The 25,298-nt window shown below is 42.2% G+C and overlaps 1 protein-coding gene across 1 annotated transcript in view; it reads right to left on the bottom strand.

Annotated features, from left to right (window-relative positions):
• Positions 1-25,298, bottom strand: part of fat4 (FAT atypical cadherin 4) — a 113,448-nt gene that overhangs the window by 12,076 nt on the left and 76,074 nt on the right. Inside the window, exons 7-14 of the mRNA XM_084353764.1 lie at positions 18,235-18,476; positions 14,690-14,940; positions 9,741-14,093; positions 8,110-8,214; positions 7,409-7,716; positions 2,688-2,773; positions 933-1,112; positions 369-493 (exon numbers count right to left, since the gene is read on the bottom strand). Of these exons, the coding sequence (XP_084209890.1) occupies positions 369-493; positions 933-1,112; positions 2,688-2,773; positions 7,409-7,716; positions 8,110-8,214; positions 9,741-14,093; positions 14,690-14,940; positions 18,235-18,476 (5,650 nt within the window). The remainder of the gene's footprint in view (positions 1-368; positions 494-932; positions 1,113-2,687; positions 2,774-7,408; positions 7,717-8,109; positions 8,215-9,740; positions 14,094-14,689; positions 14,941-18,234; positions 18,477-25,298) is intronic.

Raw genomic sequence — 25,298 nt, 5'->3', positions numbered from 1 at the left:
CGTGGAGGTTCCCAGACTTCTAAAGTAATGATCTTGTTTGTTCCCGGCAACAATATAAAAGTTTCAAAATAAATGTGGTGATGATTATTGGTAACGTTCCTAAACACACTGTAGCACCTTACACAGTAGCTACAGCTTTTGTGGACCCTCAAAGGTTTCTCAGTAGGTTTTAGGTCTCTGATGTCAAGTCGCAGTATTTATACAATGAAATATACAAATGCTTTGAAGTAAAGCTCAGAATGCAGTGATGTGGCCTATATTAAGCTACATGGTGACTCATGAGGGAAGAATCATAAATAGTCATGATAGAATATTCCTCAGTAAGTGCAGTCTCAGCAATAAAAAGACACTTCAAGGCGGAAACTTACATTTCTCACAGTATTTGCCAGTGAAGCCATCCACACATTGGCACTGCTGCCAGGACCAGTGGTCCAAACAGGTGCCCCCGTGTCTGCAGGGGTTGGTGGTGCAGGCTCCTTCCAGTCTCGGACATCTACAGAGACACAAACCGACAATCAGTTTGACAAGTCAGCCGCACAGTCGGTAGCCGGGGGGTCCATCGAAAGAGAAACTCCCAAAAAAAAGGGGCAGATGAGCTGTGATTTCTCTCCCCATGCTGCAATACAAAAAACCCATAAAGAACCCCAAGGGAATTAGCATATTAAAAGATCTGTCCTCGCCTCACTATTCACCAGCGGGACAGAAAAGAAAAAATTTCCCCGCAATTCTGCAATTGGTTTCCCCCGTCAAAAATCTGCCGTTTGTATTAAAAAAACATCTTTTTAAAATCTCTCGAGAGGGTCTGAGAGTGTGAACAGATGTCCCACAGCGAGAGTCGAGAAGGTTAGGGAAGACGGACAGATGGGAAGAAGAGGGAGATGATGGAGAGAGAAGGGTGAATGGGGGAGTAAGGGGGGTGGACTTGTGCAGACCTGTCAAGGATGCCACGCGATGCCAGCGCCTGACTGGGCTCCAGCGGGCGGCCGTTGACGGCAAACTCCATGATGCAGCCGACAAAGTCGTGGGTGGCGACCTGACCGCGCCGATGAAGGACGGGTTCTATTGACCTGACGCCTCCAACCGAGAGCCTGTTGGGCTGCACGTCCAGGATCCTGCACACACACACACACACACACACACACACAGACACACACACACACACACACACACACACACGTGAATGAGGACACAAAGACTTAAATGCACACAGACACAAAAGAACATATGCAGAGAAATCTAAAAGCTTTCAGATGCCTTCAAGGGGTATGCTCTCACACACACATACACACACGCACACACACGCGCACACTTACACATAGGGACACTGCGGGTCAACGAGGTTCACAACAACATGGTCCCGAGACCCTTACAAAATAAACCTTCTGCAGACCTCTGTGGCCCCACCTCATCTGCCAAATCGATCACACTGCACACACACACACGCACACACACTGCACACACGCGCACACACACATGTACAGTCTCAAGTGTTCACCCCACAAGGTCTGGCTCAGACCTGTCTGTGTGTGTGTGTGTAAACGTACTGATCATCCAGTAATTTAATGAAGGTTTATATCATATATATACAACAGATGACTTCATTTCGACTATAAGGCATTTTTGTATTATCACTGCTCAAAAGTGTGTGAGAACTGCAGATTACATGAAAAGCATTCTGCTTTAAACCTGATACTTAGAAAGTAAGGCAGTAATACGAAAAAAGCAAAAACAAAATTAAAGGCTTCAATTCTCCATGGAGCTACTTGGCAGATTGTGAGCAATATTAAATTGCAACCCAAACTGAAAGAAACAAAGCAAACATTGTATGAAGTTTTAGATTTTGTTGTGATTTAGTTTAATTTAGATTTTAGTTTACACACATATTTCACAGGTTACCTAAAGGGCTAACCTAAATATCACAGACATGGTGGGGATGAACATATATGATAAAGAAACCTATTGTCAGTCTGAAGCCCAGTGTGGTTCTTAATCTACACCAGTGGTTCCCAACCTGTGGGTCAGGATCACCACAAGATGAATCTGAGGGGTTGCCAGATGACTTAAGTACAGGAGAAAGCATTTGTGCTACAAAAACGCAATCATTTCTATCAGAGATGTGCACTAGAGTCCCTGTTTTAATGACTTGAAACTTGACAGAAAATAAATAACTTAGGTTAAAATGGATTTGAATTGGATTGGATTTGAAGTTTTAGACTTGTAACTAGATACATGATGACTAGAACGGCTGTGATAATTATCTATTTTTAGTTTAGATTTTTGTCATATTTTTAATCTGGCTGTCAGTAGTTCACTGTTTAGAAGAACTGAGAAGAATTTAAGAAATAAATAAGCTTTTAATAAGTTATTTATTTTTTCTTTGATGACATTTATTTAACTGAAAATAATCAAACAAATCATCTTGTCATTTCTTTCTTGTTTGCAGTTCAGAGAACACATATTGGTCTCACACTATGATAAAGGGAAAAGTAAAATAACTGGAAATAATTCAACAAATAAGTTCAGACCAGATGCAGAAAAACCTATGCTTCTGAATTATTTTCCATTATTTCTCTAGACTTGGAATATTTCATTACACATCGTCCTTTCCAAGCTTGGACTCAATCTGTCGACACTAAACAGATCATCCGTGTCCTGAATGTGTGTGTGCGTGTGTGTGATTTTCTTACCAGTCAGTGTGTACTGCCACATTGCTCACAGCACAGTAGCCTGGTTCCTGGTCATCGCCACACAGGTCCACAGTCAGGGAGGCAGCCTACATGATGAAAGAAACACACACACATTTGCATGTCACATGCAATTGTCATGTGAAGACTCACAGCTGTTAAGTCATGCTGTCGTTTCTGGACAAGACCCGAGTTTTTGAATGGTAGACTGTGGTTGACTCAGTTGGTTGCAGAGCTCAAACACCAAGAAGCTGTCAGTCTCTGTTTTGTGGCAGATGGCGACCAATCAAATGCTCATTCAATATCAGGCAGTCTGCTTTTTCCTCTATAGAATCTGTGTCATGCAGGAGTGAAACTGTTCTGTTCTGTATGTCGCTCGGCTAACTTGAGTTTTGTTTGTTTTTATTATTTTAAGGAAGGAAGGTCCCATTGAGATACGAGATCTGCTCTCCCAGAGAGTCCAGGTCAAGATGGCAGCATAAGCAGTTTCACATAAATAATTACACATTGTAGGAAACATACAATACATAAAAGCAACATAAAAGAGAAGAGGCATGTAGGCCATACCAGCAATAAGCTTAATGCATTCCACCTCAGTATTGCAATTTGATTCAGGATTAGTGGGAATGATCATTTTTTGCATCGCAATTTCAAATTTCCCTGAAAAATGATTAAAACCATGATGATGATATGTTGTAATCTGTACCAAATAAACAAGTTTTCTTACATCTGGGGAACATTTGTATGATTTGTAGGCCATCTCTGCAGCACTGCAGTACCTCATTATAATGCTGTTTTGTCACACAGTGTACTTTTATCAAAAAATTGCATGTTCTGCACTGTGGATATTTCCCTTGGCATATATTGCATGAACAATCTCATTGGCCGGGTTACCTGTCAGTAGGTGGAGTCAAAGAGGCTAAGTTTATTGGGAAAAGTAGCTGTACGGCAGAATGTTGGTGAAGTAGTTAAATAGACAAGTATTGATCAAAACAACAGTACAATCATTTTATTTTTGGTCAACTGTTTAAGCTTAAAGTCACTTTTAATTTTATGTGATCTGAACAAATGTAATCTTATTTTATCTTTTGTTTGATAAAAACTCAATACTTCTAACTAATTATGTAGAACTTACATGCATACTCAGTGGGAAAAGCAAAGAACAACGAACACCAGCACAATTCTGGTGGATTTTGTTACAGCTTGACAGGTCTGGAGTTTCGCCTCTTTGTGCTAAGCTAAGTTAGCTTCATATTTAGCATTCAGACACGAGAACTCTCTGCCAGAAAGTGTTTCCTAAAATGCTGACCTACTCCTTTAAAGCTTCTGAAAGATCTAATGAACACAGCAATGTGTGTGTTAAAAATTATTCTGTGACTGTCATAATGAATGTCAGTGACGCTGTCAGGCTGTACAGCCTGTGTGTTATTCCATGCCTAAACATAATGTTTATTGTCTGCCCATCTTTAGGACTGAAAACACACAAGAGCGTGTAAGACTTTATATCTTCTCATGCACTGCAGCATAACTTTTACTGCAGGGTTCTGCTTCCAACTATAATTTCTACATGAAAGTACTGTTCGAAGGTTAGTATGAGCTTAGTCCACCAAACAGCATGTAAGCCAATTATTCTTCATCAATTCAGTATAGTGGTCGAAGGGAGAGTGGCATAAAAATGCCATCCATCGCAGGAAACAATCCCAATTTCCCGTTAATGGTACGAAAGCTTTCGACCAGATGTGTGTTATTCTCTCGCTGTCTCTGTACTTTGTGAGAGGGAACGACCCAACAAGGAAGAAAAGAAATGGGCTGGTGAGGAAACTGTCCGGAAAAGTGTGTGAAAGTGTTGAAAAACCGGGGCAATCATGCTCCACCTCTTCTGGATCTTAAGTAAACACGGACCACACTGGCCCGGATCTCTGACACAAATCATCCAGGAGAGCACGACCCCACCAACCACACACACGCATACAGAAACACTCACACACACACTGTCTCTCTTTGTCTTTATTGCACTTGAGTCACACTTGAGTCAGGCACATGGACACGTACACACAACCAAGTCTGAGTAAAACACTCGAACAGACCAACACGGTGACAACAGCCAGGGGAGAAACAACAGGACTCATTTGTCTCAAACACATTCGTGACTCTCTGAAGCGCCATAAAGAACGTCAGAACCACATGAACATTTTATTAATGTCTTTGCCTGTGATCAAAGACATTACAGCCATTCCCTAAATACAGAAGACTGCACTGATGTCAAGTATTTCACACTGTGGCGGAGAAATATTTTACTCACGAAACCCTTTGGAAATTAATACCGAATGTAACACGAAAAGATGAGTAGCGTGTTTTTGAGCTTAGCTAAAAGTGAAGGAAATGAGAGGATTGCGCCACTGGAGATCATTGTTTTCTCCATGACTAATAATAGAGGGACCATAGCATTGCTCTCTGTTGTGGTGGCGGAACTGAGTAACTGCTGTTACGCATTTGTTTGAGTGCTTGTTTTTAGGACAAATAACTCAGCTAATCAAAAACTTGATGATTAGCTGCTGCTGCTAATCAGCTACAGTGAGTCCTCATCTGTCAAACTACATTTGCAAACACAGAGGATTCTGTTGTTTGTTCTGAATTAAAACCCTGATTTCAAATAAACTGGCTGAACTCTTGCGTGGATGTTCCCAGATGTGATCTTTTCCAGTCAACTACCGTAACATGAGCACACAAGTTGTTCGTAATGTATTTTCTCACAAATGGAGCACAACAGGTAGCCTCTTATAGCAATATGGGGGCATTGATTATGCTAATGATTATATCTCACAAATGTGATGTGAAGTGTCTACGATCAATTTATGTCAAGTTTCTATAGTTAAGGGTTTACTGAATCAGACTTGGAAAACTCATCTGAACAAACTTTATGGAAAAAAGTACAAGAAGTTTAGGATAAGAATACAAAAATCATCTTGTTCCTGTTGCTTGCTCCTCAGGATAATCCTCAGATGTAGTTTTCAGTGGGAACTTTTGACTACCAATGTAAAAAAAAAACTTTGAATTCCCCCTTTAACAGTGTACCAGTGTCCTTAAGGCACTTGTGTGTTTGTCAAACCTAGATTACAAAATGGACTTTAGTAACACATTGAATCGTATGCTAATGCTAATGCTAATCTTGGAAATATGTGGCTAACTTTTGTGGTAAACTCATATGGGATGAGTTTGGTTAAGTGTTAATGGATTCAATCAATCACTTTTGCTACAATGCTCTGTCATGCACTGATATATTGATCTAAAGTATATTTGAGTATTTAAACAGATGTTTTGATGCTCCGTGTGGATACATTTTCAAGCATCTTTTCATTTTACATCAATAGTGAATCAAATGAGAATGCGTAACGTGTACAGTAAGGTGTCACTCACAGGAACTTATCACCTGACTTTGCAGTTTGCCACAGAGCTTTTTAAGTTAATGGAGGAGTTAATGTTCAAAAAACGCATATTTTCTAATACTTGCTAGGGGCATGGCTGAGGGCTTTGACTATATAGTTGTGACATCACAACCTGACAGGAGTCCTGAAGGCTTGTTTGAAGGCACAATTTCTGAAGCATTTTTGATCATTTCCCAGTATTTATATAGCATCTAGATCTGTTTTGAAATCAAAAAAGACATGGAAATAGCCCTTTCTACAATATGGGACCTAGACAATGATGATTGTAACACTATCCGTGAACTTTCTGCTCCCTGTGATTACTTGGAGCCTTCATAAAGAAGTAGTGCATGACTGTGTCCATGGTTTCTGTCTGCGTTTGACATTGACTCAGAATTCTGGAGGCAGGAGCTGAGAACAGACCTCAAGCCTGACCACCGAAATGACCCACAGCACCTTTTGCAAACATAGTGATCAGGTTCACTTTACACTGCCTGAGGGAGTTGGCACTTGAAGCACGACACACACACACACACACACACACACACACACACACACACACACACACACACACACACACACACACACAATCCTCCGTCATTCTTCAAGAGCCCTTACATGGTCACCTCCGCATACTTTTAACAGGGCACTATATGCAGACTGAATCACACTTCTCAACTTGTGCTGTATTCCTTTCCATCCTGTCACTCTGCACCATCTCAAAACTGACAATTTAACGATTTTACCAGCTTCCTATGAAAGCCTCAGCGCACGGTGGGAAATGACAGATTTGAAGTCCAGCAGGAGAGCTACATTATAGAAGGTTTGACAGGGCCTGGGTGGATTTTTTTCCCCCTCTTTCCTTGCCACTGCATTGCTGGCAGGGAGAAGCCTCTCATTCAGAGCACAGGAGACAGAATTTCAACCTTCAGGGTCATTTTGGATCCTTGTATTGTAAATCACAACGCGCAGTAAAATATAATTACAAACCATGAAAACCATAAGCTGAGCTACCCGTGGTTTGGGGGGAGTTTAATTATCATCTGATGGTGCAAAAAGGAGTATGAGGCCAAATTTGAATGCAGGTTTCAGCTCTAAAAGCCCTGCACGTAAATGCTATTGATAGTGTAGCCCATGTTGAAAGTCCACACATGTGGAATTTCTCAGATTTTCTGCAATGTTTATGCTACTAGACCCATAAGAACTATTAAACCATTTTGTGAAAAGTTTCTCAAGAATGCATGATGAAAAACGTTCAACATGTGAGCTAATTTCTACCATAAAAACAGACTTTCTTACCATCCCAGCTCTCCTGGCGATGACTGTGTGGAACTGGCCATCTGAAACTTTTATCATGGTCATCAGTTTATAAGTTCCACTTCCCAAGTTGAAGGAGAAGCGCATCCGTCCCTCGAAGACCTCCAGAGCCAGGAACTCCGCCTTGTCTCCGGTCTGGTTATCGTGGTTGTACATAAGCAGCGCGTTGCTCTTCAGGGTAGCGAACTTGATATATATGTAGTTATTGTTGGGATCCAGAGACGGAAACTCCATGTAGGAGAGCTCCTCAAAGCCATAGCTGTTCAGTTCGCAGTGCTTGCCGAAAACCCCTGAGGACAAAAACAGACCAAAAGAGGACTCAGAGAGGAAGCCAATGAATGATTCACAGTGCTGCTGTGATAAAAATATCTGCAGATAAAACAGAATCTTTATGGAGCAATACTATATGTTCTGTATTTAGTCATAACAAAGCAGTCAGATCATAATCTTACATCTTTTTAAAGTTCAAGTAATAAGTAAGGCTTATTCATGACAGCTAAAATACAAAGCATGAAAAATGGAGACACAAAATGAAATGACAGCGTCCACATTTGTTTAAGAAATCATGAAATAATAATGGCACAATTTTCTTTTCTTTAGGAAGCCTGCATGAAATTGTCCATCTTGCTTTTCAATTTAACAGGGCTTGCTAATGCCCTGAAAAGTTTCCTACTATTACTTACCAAATGGACAATGACAGTAATATCCATCCACCCGATTCTGACAGGACCCGCCATTAAAACAAGGGTTACACGCACAGTGATTGATGATGGAATCACACGTTTTGCCTGGGTTCACAGAACAACACAAATTAAAATGGATGAGGTGGCAGACAACACAGGAAAACCCGGAGGGAAACACAGTTCACTCTCCCCACAGGCCAAGTCATGCAGGCCTTTCATCACCTCACAGTTGAGAAATGCACTGCAAAAAAAATCTGGGCTCCAACAAATCATTTCAACTTGTAGAGACTCCTAAAATCTTATTTGTGTTTAACCAACCATAAAATATACAATAGGAAGATGTCTTGGTAAAGTTTTTTGACTAAAATGACACTAATTTGGAATATAAATGACATCATTTGATCCCAAACAACATCTTGAAACTTTCACAGGAAAAAAGAAATGATCTCACTCAATTGGCAGATTCTTCTCACATAGAAAATGAGATTTTCAAACTCATTGCAAGATCAACAGACATTTGGATAAAACATTTTTTTGCAGTGCAGGAAGACAGTACGTGGAGTACATGAATTGTTGCCACTTAGATGAACATCCAAAAGAGTTTAAAGGTTTAACATCATGATAAGGAATGTGAAACTGATGATAAAAATAATGGTCTTGGGCAAGACAATAAATGATTCAGACATGATACAAGACAAAAAGACTGACAATGAACTTCTGCAAATATATTTTAGGTTGTAAATCCTGTGACAAGTTGCTTAATGGAGATAGATTCTGCTGCCAAAAACCAGACAGGGAAAACAGGAAGTTGAGAGTTCAGTGTGAGGGCATGCAAACTACTGTAAGTCAATAGGTGCATTTCTCCAGGAGGATCATTTATCTTGATGAAACCTAAAGATTTGAGGTCATTTTTTATCGTCATAATAAAAAGGGACAGTAATGACTTGAGTTGAGGCAAATCGCCTGCTTTGAAAATGTCTTTCAGATGCTGGAGTCAGCGGCTGGACAACATACAAGATTCAAATGAGTGTTCTAAGTAATTCCACTTAATATCCACTCCCCTTTTATCAAGGGTAATAACACAGCGTATTCATTACATTTACAAATGAAGAATCCTGATTGGACGTTTTATGAAGCTGCTCATTTGTCATTCAACTCAAAACAGAGCCAAATGAGAAATCCTTGATTAAGAAACCCCTCTGTATACAGTTGGATTAGAAATCTATCTGTGTGTGGTCATAGCATGTATGCTCATAAAGGCATACAATGAAATGTGATACTGGTGAGCTGTGTGTGGAGTCTGCACTCAAGTCCTGACAGGGTCAGCTTCGCATCATCCTATTTATTAAAGCAAACATGGGAGGCTGATATGCATCACAGCTGATACCCCCCAACTAGTAATCTGAAGACCAAACTGTTTTTTGCAGCCATGCTTGTATGCTGTGGCTACAACACCTCTTGGAAACATTCAGAAGCAAATATTTTCCTTGGACCCAAAGCCATGTGTCTGAGTACATTATTGTGTGAGTGTCAGAGTGTGTACGTGTGTGTCCCAGCGTGTTTTTTTTTATTAGCCTAACATGAGTGACTCTGCAGTCAGACATAAAATGTGACTCCTGAGTGTGTAGTACCTGCAAATCCCGATTTGCAGAGGCAGTTGAAGCCACCAGGGAAGTTCTGGCACAGTGCCCCATTCTTGCAGGGATTGGAAAGGCATTCGTTGACATCCCTCTCACAGGCCATCCCGGTGAAACCCTCAGGACAGGTGCAGGAGAAACCCCCTACCAGATTGTGGCAGGTGCCGCCATTGTGGCACGGTGATGGCTGGCACTCATCGATGTCTGTCTCACACAGAGCTCCTGTGTATCCTGGCCTGCAGCTGCAGGCGTAGGGCTGCAGGGGGTGGTTGGAAACAAGGATCACTGGGACACTTTCTTCTGTCTTCATATCAGGCCCGACACTGAGACGCCGCTTGCAGCTGCCTCCATTCTGGCACGGGTTACGTGTGCAAGGATCATGGTCCACCGCATCTATTTGCACCCCGCTCTGTCTATATAAAATGTCTTTGATACTCTGGAAGAATGTGGCCACGCCGCTGGGGTTGACATATTGTCCGTGACCCCGTTTCACAGCTGCCATTAGGAAAGTCTGATTGTTGAGTTCAAAAGCTCCATAAAGCAGCACCCCTGTGCCTAATCCTGCTAGCTGAGAGTTGGCAATGCGTAGGAAGCTGAGGTAGTGGTTGGTAAGGAAGCTTTTCACTCCTTGAGACTGGAGTCGGATGAGTATGCTATTGTCCACTGTGGTGTTCGTGAAGCCCATGAAGAGGACACGGGCTGTGTTGCTGACTGAGCCGTGGACACCATCACTGCTACGGATCGTTATTTCAAAGGTCCCATCCGTTGAGCGAGCTTTAGAGTTGAGGTTGCAAGTTCCAGTTGGGATACTAAAAAGACCGGATGATGGAGGAATAAGGGAGCAATGAAACCTATCCTGAATGTCAGGGTCTTGAGGTCTGACATCTCCCAAAGAACTTCCTGGAAACATGTTCCCAAAGTAGTGGACGAAGATTTCCATGGATCTCGGCTCTGAAGGATTGTCGTTCTGATCGTTAATTTTGACGTGAATTGTTCCCGTTGAGGACATTTGAGGCACACCAGAGTCCTTGATCACAACAGAGAGGTAGAAGTCGCTAATCTGTTCTCTGTCGATCTCCCGACTGGTGGTTAACACTCCAGCTGGGCTAAGGCTGAAGTAGCTGTTGGCAGATCCAGAACTCTGAAGGCTGAATAAGAAAGGACCTTGGTTGGGTGGTAGATCGGGGTCAGACGCTGTCAGCGTTGTAACTGAGGTGCCAGCTCTTTGGTTCTCCATTACCTCAGCATAGGCAGTTGTCAAAGTTGGACCGTTATCGTTGATATCTTCCAGATTCACAATCACGGTGGTGCTTCCGGTTGCAGGAGGTGTGCCAGTATCCACAGCAAGAACTGTTAGATTATACACAGGAGTTGTTTCTCTGTCTAGCTCTGCAGCTACAGAAACTTGGCCAGTTTTTGGGTTGATAGTGAAAACATTTTTATCAGAGTCAGCAGCAGCAATGGAGTAGGAAAATCTGCTCCAGCTTGGAACAGAGTCTGAGTCCTCAGCACTCACAAAGGTAACCAGACTACCAGGTGAAAGCCCTTCACTAACCTGCACATCATACAGTTCCTGGGTAAAAACTGGAGGATCATTGGCATCAAGAATTGTAATGTTCACAAACACCTCATCAATATCTGCCCCGCGGATGCTTCCTGCATTCTTTGCCAACACCTTCAGTGAAATCTTTTCCTCTTTCTCACGGTCTAGAGTACCTGTGACATAAATCTGTCCTGTTTTCTTGTTGATGCCAAAGCCCTTCTTTCTGCTCTTCCCAAAAATGAGGTAGTAAACCACTCCATCATCTCCTTGGTCTCGATCACTGGCGAACACTTCTCCGACCACTGTGCCTTTTGGAGCAGCTTCAGAGATTTCAAAGTAGTACTGTTTGGAGACAAAGCGGGGTACGTATTCATTGGCTCCCTTTAGCTGAATGTTGACATTGGCGAAGCTGCAGCGCTCCTCGTCTGGGACATTGAAGGCCTTTACTGTTAAATGGTAGACTTGCTTTGCCTCGTAATCCAAGAAGCCCTGGGTGGTGATGGTGCCCGTGTTTGGGTCAATAACAAAGAGATCACTGTCTGATGACTGTATCACATAAGCCATGACTGCGTTAGCTCCCGAATCACGGTCTATGGCGTTCATTTTGACCACCGTGGTGCCACTGGGAACGTTCTCCTGCACAATGGGGAAGTACTCATCAGGATCAAACACTGGGGGGTTGTCATTCACATCAGTCACGTGTACTGTGACTGAGACGTAGCTTGTTTTTGCAATCCAACCACCGTCAGTGGCTGAAACTCTAAGATCATGGTGTTGCTTCTCTTCAAAGTCCAGAGGATGAGCTAGGGATAACACTCCAGTTTTAGCCTTGAGTGAAAACAGACCCTTGTCGTTGCCTGAAGTAATATTGTATGTGATAAGGCCATTCATTTCTTTATCTTTGTCTCTGGCAGACAGAGTCCTTATTGCTGTTCCCACAGCAAGGCTTTCAGGTACAGTAGCTGAGATTTGGCTTTGTGAGAACTCAGGCGTGTGGTGGTTTTCCTCTGTAACTGCGATTCGCACTGATGTTCTTGCCGACAAAGGAGGATTTCCTCTGTCACTGGCTGTGATGTCAGTGAGGAAAATTTTATTCATATCAGATGTAAGGGAGGAGGCAACAGTAATCCATCCACCTATTTTATCTAGTTTGAATTTACTAGAGCTGTTTCCACCTGTGATCAAGTACTCAACCTCAGAATTAATGCCAAAGTCTTTTTTGTCGTGAGCTATAACCCTGATCAGCCTGGTGCCAACCTTGACACTTTTAGTGACAGGAGTAAAGTAGCTCAGCGAATCGAACTCAGGGGGATTATCATTGCTGTCTACAATGTTCACAATTACTGTGGTCTCACTCATCAAAGGCTTGACAGCCCGGTCTGAGGCTGTGACAATGAAGCTGTGCCGATTTATATTTATACTACTAGCACCTGTTGAGTTCTGATATTTTAACTGCTGCTTCACAAATATCTCTCCGGAGCTGGCATTAATTCTGAAATACTCTGACTGGGACCGGATGAAATAGAAGATTTTACCGTTGAAACCCTCATCAGGGTCTGTGGCGGACACCTGTGTGACCAGAGAGCCCACCTCAGTGAGCTCAGGGTAGTCCAGATAGTAAGAGGGACGGCTAAATCTAGGGGCGTTATCATTAATATCCGTTATAAATATGGTGACATCTGTGCTTACTGTCCAGCCAGAGTCATGGGCAGACACCTTGACAATGTAATGATCTGTGTCTTCTCTATTGAGAGGTCTACTTATTGTTATGTCTCCTGTGTTTGGGTTAATACTGAATGGAAGGCTGGTGTCTGTAATTGAATATCGGCTGATAGCGTTTGAACCAGCATCCTCATCTGTGGTGGTGACTCTGGTGACTGTGTACCCCACAGGGGCGTTTTCAGCCACTGTGGCGCTAAAGATCTTAGAAAACCTTGGAGCATTATCATTCACATCCAGTACGTTTATCAGCACTCTGACTGCTGTGTTTTTGGGCGGCAACCCCCGGTCAGTGGCTTTGACTTTCAAAGTGTACTGAGCCACCTTCTCCCGGTCCAACGGCCTGGTGGTTCTTATTTCACCAGTCGCTCTATTAATGCTGAAACTGTTCTCCTTGTTGCCATCAATGAGGGCGTATTCAAGCTGTCCGTTAGGCCCGCTGTCCAGATCAACAGCAGAGACCATCAGCACCCGCTGAGGTGAAAGATTCTCCAGTATCTCAGCATGGAAGGGATCCTTATCAAACACTGGGTGATTGTCATTCACATCCAGTACTGTTATTTCCACTTTCTCATAGGAGGAATAAGGTGGGAAGCCCTGATCTCGGGCCTCGATCCAGAGAACATACTTCTGAATGTGTTCATAATCTAGCGGATGTCTGACAGACAGCTCCCCTGATAGCTGGTCAATATGAAAGGCATAATCCAGGTTGCCGCTGGCGATGTAATATGACAATGGTCCACCCCTCATAGAAGACCCGGTCACTGTTGTGACAATGTGATTGGTTGGATGGCTCTCGGGGAACGTGAATGCATGCTCCTTTAGTTTGATGACAGGAAAGTTTCCTCCTGTGACGAAGCGGACAGTCACGGTGGTCGTGTCCGTTTTGGGGTTAGATCCGCCGTCTTTTACTCGAACTGTGAGGGTAACTTCAGAAGTTCCTGTTAGCTTCTCGTTGGCAGTGATGGCACCTCTGACCGGGTCGATCTTGAACTTCTCAGAGTTGCGGCCTATCAGGGAGTAGTGCAGCTGGGCGTTGGAGCCTGAGTCCTCGTCAGTGACAGTAACAGCAAAGACCAGGGACCCTAAAGATATAAAGGAGTTTTGTGGTCAGGTTGTTGTGTGATTATATGACTTTTCAACTCAAAAGTTGGGACGCTCTGGTTCTTCTTAATTCTTATGTTAAATGCGTCAAATTCATGATGAGAAAGTTTATTATTTTCAACATTAAAGGGTTACTCCACCAAATTTGATCATTAAAGTGTAACCTGTTTTTACAGGTCTTGGAAAGTACTTCTTCATATATGAAAAAAAGTAGCATAAAGCTTTTTGTGGCTCCAGAGGAAGCTGCATTTAATCTGATAAAGTGCCTGTAGGGATCTTGTTTTTGTGCTGTATTTAATTGACTGTAGGTCGCAAATGATTTTCAAATCATTGCAATCTGTATTTATCTATGTTTTACACAGCATCCCAACTTTTTGGGAATTGGGGTTGTATTTTAAAGATGCTGACAATGCATTCACCTGCATATAAATATATAAATACTGAGAATTTTAACAATAATTTTCTGTAATCATGAAGCCATATTTCAATATATAATATGCTCTTGAATCTGAGACTAAAGTATAAGTTATCCAAAAAACCCTGTGGATGCCCTGTTTTGACAAAAGCATGTACTAACCTGCTGCAGTAGAAGCAGGTATGTGGGTGACATAAGGGTGATGGTGGAAGCGAGGAGGGTTATCGTTGATGTCAGCCACTGTCACGGACACGGTGGCCGAACTGGACAGACCCTGGGGCTGCCCTCCATCTGTTGCCACAACCAGCAGCTGGTAATTGGCCCTGTCTTCTCGATCCAGCAAGGAGCTGGTGATAATCTGTCCTGTGGCTGGGTTGATGGAGAACTGGCCGTGTCCTCCAGTCAGGCTGTAGCTGTGGAAATAAAGAGTAAACGTTTCAGCAAAAGGTATCTAAGTTTTTGGTGTTTCAAAAAAGTTATTACACTGTGAAAGGACACAATAAAGTATAAATTATACAGAATCACCCTTTTAGTCCACTCAGTGGCTTTGGAACGACATAAAGTTTTGTCTCATGAGCATTTCTTATATAACAGTGAGTTAATTGTGTTATTACAGGTGCTTCTAATGTATATAATGACTGTCAGGTGTTACATGAGTCATTCCCTTGAAACAGTTTGTACATTTGACTGAATGGCGAATGATGAAGTGCGTTGGAGTTTGTTTTAAGGTCTAACATGACCATACCATGTCAAAAAAAGGCATTTTAACTATTTTAAAAAAGAGCGTTGTGGAGTTTTCTTGTGATTTTAGTTTCTACATGCTGTTTGCAGCACTGCCAATGGGTCTTGCTCAGTGCTGTCACAATGTGGTCTATAGAGGGCACTGTTTCAAGCTCCACAAAAGCAGATTTAATAGAAAATATACCCAATAATGGTCCTCCACATTGTACTGGCATGACATCAAATCAGTAAACTGATTGAGCCTTCATATTCTATCAAATGCAGCCACTGTTTTCTGCTTCACTGCTCACAGAGTCCCTGTGGTTCAGGCTGCTGAAGTTGGAAAAGTCCAGACTCCTTTATTCAATTTATCTTATTTAATTCAATTTATTGTGGAAGAAAAATAAAGGAGAAAAAAATGATTTAATAGCTCTCAAAAATATCACATTCAGTAAGATTTAACAAAACATAAAGTAGATGCATAAATAGCAGCACATAGCATAAAACTCTTCAGAAGTGAGGGGTCACAGACTAATATCATGTTTCAGCCAGTATCTCACAAGTCTCCGGCAGGACCCAGACATAAATGTAAACTGACACATACATGTACACACCAGTGCATATTTTGAAAAGGCTTCAGAGAAAAGCATCCCCCTCCAGAGATGGGACGACAAATTACAGAACAACGTGTGAAAGCAGAGTGGATGCAAAGCTTATTTGGACATCATCGACAACATAAACTGTCCGCAGATGCTTGTGGTCTGAACACAGTCCAGAGACAAGTCCAGGTCTGGGACTTACATTTAATGGGCTGTGAGAATCAAAACTAATAACTGAAGGTAACCGGTTCTGGTCTCGATTAAGGGCCTCGAACCCCCTGGAACCCCTGATGGGCACAACTCTTACTGTCATAGACAATTAACATCCTCATTACCGTGTTTTGGGAAACTGGAGCGCGATGTGGTACCCCCCAATGTGCAACCAGTGGGGTTACTGAGGAGAGAGGAGGGGCTGGACTTGAGTCAGTGTCCGGCTTGAGAGAGACTGGCCAGAAGCTCTTACATGCTCCCCCGTGGAGGTGGCTGTGAGTGTGAATAATCTGTCGTCCGGCTTGAGAATCGTGGCCCTAACAATGACTACGGGTGTTGACTCAAACTCTACAGTCCGCTCCTAAACTCTTCACAATTGCAACATCGGCTTGGAATTTCACAAAGCTGGTGATGAGGTAAATTGCTTCAGTGAAGGCGTGAGGAAAGCCAAAACCCAGTCCTGTATGGCCCTGAAAGAGTATTTTTCACACCAGGGAATCAAAGCAAGCTGACCTGATTACTCATGGTAGTTACTGGAACTGTACAGAGCAACAGAGGTCTCCTCTGCATTGTAAAAAAATGGCTTCATTAGTCCTATGCACACAAAAGATTTTATTCCTGTGTTAATGTGTCTGTAATGAAGTAAAATTTGGAATAAATCTTCAGTGGAAATGATTTACTGTTTCCTTCAGAAGTCAGAAGTCCCTGGAAAAAACTAATCAAACTATGAGGTCATTTCTGTAATCTGTTACTGGTGTAGGATTTTCTTCTTTTCTGTATTTGCTTCTTCTGTCAAACATTCAGTTTTGCATTGTCTATTTATAAAAGGGAATAAAATCTTAAAGATCCCCTCTAGGCATATTTTAAGATCTACTGTATATAAAACACTGTACTTTGACTAATAATCTGTTTCTGCTATGTTTTTTATCCACAGAGTTTTATTATCTTATTAAAATCCTGAAAAATCTGCTCCCTCTCCCTCATTAAACAAATCTATAATTATGCAAATATGTCAGTTCAAAAGTTTAAGAACTACTCCACAGGAGATGCCTCCTTCACTTCAAGTCCATCCTCACTGTTTGTGCACTGCAGGCTTCAAGTTTCTACATCACACTTGTGTATAATGAATATTCAACCAGGACTGGCTTTCAAGCTATTTGTGATGTTACACATTAAGCTCGTAGCCACGCCTCTTAAAATCAGAATGACTTGAATGTGAAAACAGCCTCCTCACATACACCAGTCTACACAATGAAGCTCAAACATTTAATATAGGAACAAGAAGAAAAACACATTCATGACAAGCGGGGGACTTTAAACGTAACTTTTTTAAGACTATTATTGGTGAATTATAAAATCGAATCCATTGCTAACACTTTTGTACCTTGAATTATCAGCATAACTACATCAAAGTCAAGCCTATTTTAATGTCTTGGCCCCGGATGCCTTGGGGATAAAGGACCACAACAACTTCTGCAGTTTGAATACTGCTGGGAACATTTGTTGCATGTCGTTCCACATTTGTATCTCAACAATCTAATAAAAGCATGACGATGTGGCCTCTACAAAAAATATTACAAACAAAAAACATGTACCCAGATCAAAGGAGGAGACAACAAACAAGATAAATTAGGCATGCCGGCCTGTTTTATGTGGCTTAAATCATTTCAAACGAATCAAATGCACCCGGACATCGTGCAGTCAGCACTGAGCTTGAAAGAATGACTTAAACCAAATACAATAAAAAAGTAAGCACCATTTTATTGCCAGTGACTTCCGTATCACTACCTGAGCCGTGTCAGCCACCTCATCAGTAACGCACATGTACAACTCTCAACAGAGATGAGAAAGAAGCAAGATGTCTCACTCCTTACTACTTCCACCAGCTTCGATGATGCAAACGAATGATGCGAACGATGTGTCAAAATCAGAATTTTAATGATTAAGAATTTTTTTTTTAAAGGTCTATCGTCTTCTGGATGTAGTCTGATGTGGTGTATGGTCTGCTGCTTTCAACCATTCCCTATTTTTCCCTATGAACTCTCTCCTGGCACCGGAAAGGAGTCATAACCTATTTCCATTAGGTTTATTTACGTTTTAGAAACCTGCATACATGTGCAAATTTTGGTGTAAAAGTATTATAAGTGAAAAAGAACCAGAGAAGTGCCTAAAGGTTACCTTATTACACCATTGACGCCCACATCAGCATCGGAGCTGTTGACCAGAAGCACATCAGTCCCTGTCGGGGCGTCCTCCATGATGGTGGTGTGGAAGGTGGAGGAGGTGAAAATGGGAACGTTATCGTTCACGTCGTTCACCAGAACTGTGACTGTCCCTGTTCCGCTCAAAGACGGTGAACCTGGAGATGAAGGAGGAAAAGAATAGAAAATGAATGACAGTAGCAGTTTGGTTTTCCTACACTAAGCACAGTAAAAAGAAGTGAAGAAGGACAGAACTCATTACACTTTCCATTCACATGACATAGCAAGCTGGTACAAGGGACACAGTAGCATGTGAGCACCGTTAAGATTTCTATTAGACACATGATTACACGACTTGTCATTTGCAGTGAGATCCAAACTGAAACAATTCATACTCTTGTGACAGCTCAGCCACAATATTCCTGCTGCATTTAATTCAAGCAAATTTCTCTGGCCATCAGTTTGGATTTCCATCAGCCGCTGTGCTGCCACATCAACACACACCAGTGCAGAACACATCAAAAGGACTCAATGTCACTGAAACCAAATCTTTCAGGCGTCCTTCCTGGGGTCTTGGACACTCATAGATTTAATTTCCACAGCGAGGTATCTATTTTAAGGTGCACGGCACTGAGCTGAGTTAGTCTGTGGAATTTGAGTGAGCAGAAGTGCTATTTTCAGCAAAAATCTGACCGTTTTTCTCCCAGAGCGGGTGACGAAAACGGGGCTCTCTGGGCCCCGGGGGATGGATTTAAATCAATAGCAGATGAAAAATGAGCTGCAATGCAGAAAAACCTGAAGAGAAAAAAAGATTTAGACATCTGCCTTGCTTAAGCTGGCCTTTATAATCCATCCTTAAATGGCACGCTGAACTGCTGGTTCTTTATTCCAAACATAAACACAAGTTGGGCCTTGTTAGTGAGCGTCACAATATGGGATCTAGGGACATCTATAAAGGCTTGGTGGTACTTTGAGGTCTTAACGATTTGCATATGTTTACATTGTTTATGAGGACAGAGATCACCTGAGGACTGAGAAGAGCTGTGTGAGGGAATTTTCCCACCTCTTACATGTAGTCATTGCCTCCTGCAGCTCTCCTCAGGAATCTGTGTGAACGTGTCAACTATAATACATCCAAATAAAAACATACACAATCCTGAGCTTGTGTCTCCTGTGCCTGTGTACTCAGCTGTTAAAAACATCAGATGCTTGAACTCACGTACCGTGGGGGCCTGGATTAATAAGAGATAATAAAAAACATTTGGACCATGGCCACCAAAATTCTCTCTTAATGCGGAGCTGTGCAAAATCAAAACATAAGGAATCTGAGAGAAGAGAGTGTTGAGGGGCGGAGGGTCAGAGAAAGAAAGCTGGAGGGACACTGAGGCTCCACTGCTCAGCCAGTGAGGATTATCTTATAAGTATGATAAAATCAGGGCAACATGCTCATTATGTTTTGAGCCAAGTCTTCTCATTTGAAAGTCAGATGAATTATCTTTCCTCTAGCAGCCTCCTGAGATGATACATGATAAAATGACTCCTTTCTGTCGTGCTGGATGTCAGCAAAGGATGGCAAAGGAACAAAGGAACATGAGCAATGTTCAGAACTCTTTTGCCTTGAGACAAATTGACAACTGTCCAGGTTCTGGCTTAATATATTAGGTATTTTAACTAAGCTAGTTTAATGAATCTATGGAAGGCAATGTGAGTGTAACACTTTGATCTAGACTGAAATATCTAAACAATTATAAGATGGATTGCCATGAACTTTGGTACACATATTCAGTTGCAGTTTACATCAACGTCTGTTCAGAGTCATATAATATGTATATGTACTGAAGACTTTACTTAAAGGTAATTAGTCTATTTCTGGGTTAAACGAAAGCTCATCATTATATCGACATGTATGATTCCACTGAATCATTTGCAGCAAGAAACATGCTGTCTTCACTTAGAGATTATTTTTACAGAGGAGTACAGAAAACTGATAGAGCTCAAGGTGCAGCGACAATACCTGAAGCTCAATATCAGCAAAACCAATGTTTTTGAGGCAGACTACAATCCTTTAAATATGGACTTTGCTGCAAAGAAGCAACACTTTTTCCAACCTGGCAGCACAGAAGATCTCTACATTGACCACAGTTTCAAGGTGGACACCCAAGATTAGTGTCACCAATTCAGTATTCAACCAAATGTCAAATATGGTCACAATCTGGTCACAGTGAAGCTGAACTTTGACCTTTTGGATATAAAATGTCATCACTTCATTTAATAATCATAATTAGTGTATGAATTCCTGAGTAACTGCCAAAAACGTGTTTACTGAGGTCACAGCTACCTTGACCTTTGACCACTAAATTCTGATCAGTTCAGCTGAGTCTAAACATAATTGCTTGGGTCACGGCTTTCGTCTGCGCTGGGGAATAAAAATAATATATGGTATTACTAATAAAAATGAGTCAATGTGAAAGAGGTCACTCATGGTGACGAACCAGAGAATCTTCACCTAATCTGCCTGTTACAGCATATTGTTTTGTTGTCCTAATCTCAACTATGCTGCTTCGGTTCACTCTCACTGCTCTCATAAGCTTGTTTTCGCAGCAGGTTTGGCAGCTGTTATCAGTAGCAAATAGCAGACACCCACGGTTAAAGACGAGCTGGTGAATAAAGTGGAGCATTTAGCAGCTGAATAAGCAGAAATTTGTCTCAGGAATTGGTGGAGACCAAAAACAGAGCTAAAAGAGAGTAAATTTCAGACCTACATTCACCATGTGACCAGAAACCTGACTCGAAATGAAAGATAATGTTGCTGTGTGTCTACCAGATTGGAAACTATTTCACAATAGTTATAGTGAATAGGGTTATAATTTAAAGCACGAACCATCTGATTAAACAGCCACTTAACACAATTATGAATTACTGACATCGATATGAAACTTTTGGAACTTGACAATTTCACAACGCAGTCCTACAGACACATTTTGGTTGATACCGAAAATAGTATTGAGGTTCACATTTATCCACAATTTACATACAGTATGTCCCTGCAGGGTAGGACACTAAAATATTTAAACCGCCAGCCGGACCAACTCAAGTGTTCTTGAGAAAGAAATGAAATTCCCTACAAGCTCTGCAGCTGCTGTTAAACTGCTGACACTAAACTGTGACCTCCCTGTGGGCAGAGAGGAGAAATTTCCTTGTGAAGATCAACAAATGTGAACATTATTGTGGGGTTTGGAGACCACCGCAGCTTCTTTCAGGAGGGCAGGGGATTCCTCGCAAAATGAGATTCGAGACAGTTTACTGTAACATCATGGCTTTATGATAATAAACAGACGTTGGACCTTAAGCTTGTCATGTGTCCAGGTTTCTGGTCAGAACAGAAGTGGCTAACATGCGCGTTCAAAGTAAACAGAGCTGAATTCCAGAAGCAAAATAAATGATACAAACGGAGGTATCGGTAAACAAGTTTTATCCCAAAAGAGGCACAGAAACCATACAACACTAATCTTTAGTGACTCATTACCAAAATGAGTCATGTCCTCTGCAGTTCTAACTTTTTAAGTACCCTGTGTTTATCACCAAATATAGGCAATGTTGAATTTTGAGGTGATTATGCGTTTCCACCTTTACAAATATTTGTGATTAAGAGAGTACTGCTTGTAAACAAAATACAAGGAAATCATTGCTGATATATACAGGGTCAACCGACAACAAATTTGGTGTAAAATGAAAAGAATTAAGATGAATCCAATCTAATCAGATATCTAAACTTTGGTACATAATTTAGGTCATCCAGTTCATACTGTATCATCACAGGGCTGTTATGTAATCAAAGGACCACACCATGTGGCTAAGTGCCCAAACAAATATAGTCAGCACGATTACTTAATCAACATCATACTTGATTGCGGCTTTCTAATCCGTCTACGCTGCAGTGAGCCCGCGGTGTCACACGTTCAAGTGCACAACGTGATCAGAATGACATGAGCCATCACTCAGGTGGTTGTCATGGCAACAGATTAGGGCAGCTCCTGCTCCTCCTTCGGCTGATCCTATTAATTGAGGAGTGTTCCAAGTCAGCAAGGTGTCCATATCGCTTTAAGTTAACCGGCATGGAGCCGCTTCGGAGCTGCTGCTGCCAGGCAAAGTGTGTTTTACAGTCAGCAACTCGCTAAGACTGTTGTTCATCAAAGATGTTCTGTGCTGGGCTGATAAGTGGCTCTGGGAGTTAAGTGAATTTGTCCCTAGCTCCTATGAGAGACCTGGTGGCTGGAGCAAATATTTGGTTTTAAATATCGAGCCAGCTGCGATATTTCTGTGAACTCAAAAAACTCAAGGTGCTGCATTCCAACAGCATTGTTTCTCCACGAAGAGCGGAAGCAGTGTGTGTGTGTGTGTGTGTGTGTGTGTGTGTGTGCGTGTTCGTTTGTGAAGCACACTGCCCTCTTTTTCAGGCGTTTTACTTTTGGGCAGGATGTGATATCACAACCTGTTTACAGCCTCGGGAGAAAGAACAACCTCCTCCGCCACCACTTGTGTGACCTTTGACCTGCATTGCCTCTGTCACCAAACGCATCAGGGAGGCACATGACCCTGGTTCCTCAGCTAATCCTTAGTAAGCACAAAGCAAAGGCACCCCATCCCCCCTTCTAGTGAACACCTAAACTGCTCAAATACTCCCAAAGCCCCCTGATGCTCCTCCATGCGACCCTGAACCTGTGCTGATCCCGCCTTCGCTGACAGGCGTAGGTTCAAATGCACCATTTTTCAAGTCTTTTTTGGTGTATCGCCTGTCACAGCATCATGTGTAGCCTCAGGACGTGCCTTCTTAGCCTCCTGGGGCTCACTGATATCACATAACCCCTGGCAGCTGTTTTGCCCCAAACCTGCTGTCCGATGTGTTAATAGTTCAGATCTATCTTGTTACATCGCGTGGGCTGACAGATTTAGTCATCAAGGAACACTATATCCTGGCAGGTATGCAAATATATGTAAATGACAGTTGTCTGTTAGGGTGAGACATTTTTAAGATTCATACAACGGCGGTTGCTAAATAACTGGGTCAACATCGCAGCTGAGTATGTCGTCTGTTTCCGATTCTTAAATTTCCCCTGAATACCGTACCTGTAATAGTAAGAAAAACAAACCCAGAACAGTTTATGATGTACAAAATAGCCTCCATCCACTTCTTCTGTTTATTTCCGAGGGAGTGATTCAACAGAAGAGGAATGCTCTCCAAGAGTGCTGAGAAATGCCAGCATCTCCTCCAAACAGACTTTGCTAGAATCTGGCAAAGCCCAGAGAAGAGTGTCAGGGTCGATGATTTAGACGACTGCAGGCGAGGCGGGTGTCACCTCGTGCACCGCTGCTCAAGCCGTGGAAGGGAAGAAGAGGGGGCGGCGGTGGGGATATGGCGAGGAAATATGCCTAAATCTGGCAGCGTGCAATCTGGCCCGACAAATGACATCATTTTGCCATGGAAAGAGAGCTGGTGGAAATTTGCAGCGGGAAGTCAGCTGCCTACCGGTGGCTGCCTGCACTGTGGTTAGAGAAGTATTTTTTCCATTGGCAGATCCTGCCCCCGACCCTTTATTCTTTTTTTATCCTGCTGTAGTTTAGTTAATTTTACAGTTTTTATAAGGTTGCATACAAGCAAAGCTGTTTTATTTGCCTGTTGTATCGTTTGACATATGAAAATGAAGCACTAGTCTGTAGACTCCATGAAAAAAAGCCATGCACATAAATACAAGATTAGAGCCGCAACGAGTATTCATTATTCATATTTATTATTTGACAACCAATAATCTTATTAGTGATAAATTAATCGGTTTGAGTATTTTTAAAAGTAAACAGGACAAAATTCTTTGACTTGGGTGGAATCTTTTCAAATCAATTTGGGATCTCAGGGTGTCCAGAGACTTGGATTACACCTGACGACCTGTTTGGAGCCATTTTATGTTTTATTTTTGGTGGTTTTTTACATTTTAAAACAAGTTCGCAGGTACTTTAGTTGTTTTAGAGAATGCTGCAATGCCATTTAGCATTGACTATAAAACTTCACTGGACTTCCAGCATGAGGTTGAGCCTAAAGATACAGAATTAATTGAAAGTATCAATGAATGAGACATACAAACATATCCAGATCGCTGCTTGTGCATATTTGACAGGAAAGAACTAGTGCCAAGCTCTAATTTGTAGATCACTTGTTTGCCAGATACGGCAATCAAGGCACTACCTCGCCTCCGTCTGTGTGTGCTGTGAGCATAATCTTATTTCAGGGGTTAATCTTAGGTCACTTAGGAAAGCAAACCGCCATGACCTGACACTGCTCTCCTGGTGATTACAGCCTCACATCATCGGTATTTACCTCACGCCGAGAACTTATCAACACCATCGCTCATGACTCAAGATAAACTGTGTACTTTTACACCACTGATTTTTGCTGTGGCTAGAAAATTGTTTTGGGAGCGAATGCCAATCACCGCTTACAGTCCAGGAGAGTGTGTGTGGGTATATTTGATCCAAATTCATCTTGGTTATTATTGTACACGAGGAAATGGGATTCGGTTCCAGAGGAGCATGCTCCCTCAATCAGAAAAGAAAATACTGGACCTTGTGGTACCATGTTTCCATGAGGTGGTTTTGCCCCGGAGAGCTGCGCTGGAGTCGCTGAGCTCTCAAGTGGGATGGATACCATAAAGGATAAGTCCAAGCTAAGTCCTGGTGATAACCCTGTCTCCAAGACTGAGGGTATTCTCCATGGGAACACATCAGACTGATGGTATTCAGATAACTGTTTTTCATCCTGCGAGCAGCCATTACACTATGGGATAAAGAAGCTGGCGTCAGTGTACCTCATTTCACACAAAGCAATTGAATCCGTCGGAGAGCTCAAAGCGCTCGAGCCACATGAGGATTCCTCCGTGCTTTAATCGAAACACCATTACCATTTAATTAAACGCAGCACATTCCCTTCAGATCTGGGAATGACACAGTTGGGGCAGGGACAACCAAAACAGAGCCCACTGTTTGATATTT

This window comes from Pagrus pagrus (assembly GCF_965226575.1).
Source record: "Pagrus pagrus genome assembly, chromosome: 5".
Taxonomy (NCBI): domain Eukaryota; kingdom Metazoa; phylum Chordata; class Actinopteri; order Spariformes; family Sparidae; genus Pagrus; species Pagrus pagrus.
This window is presented reverse-complemented; position numbering and strand designations above follow the sequence as displayed.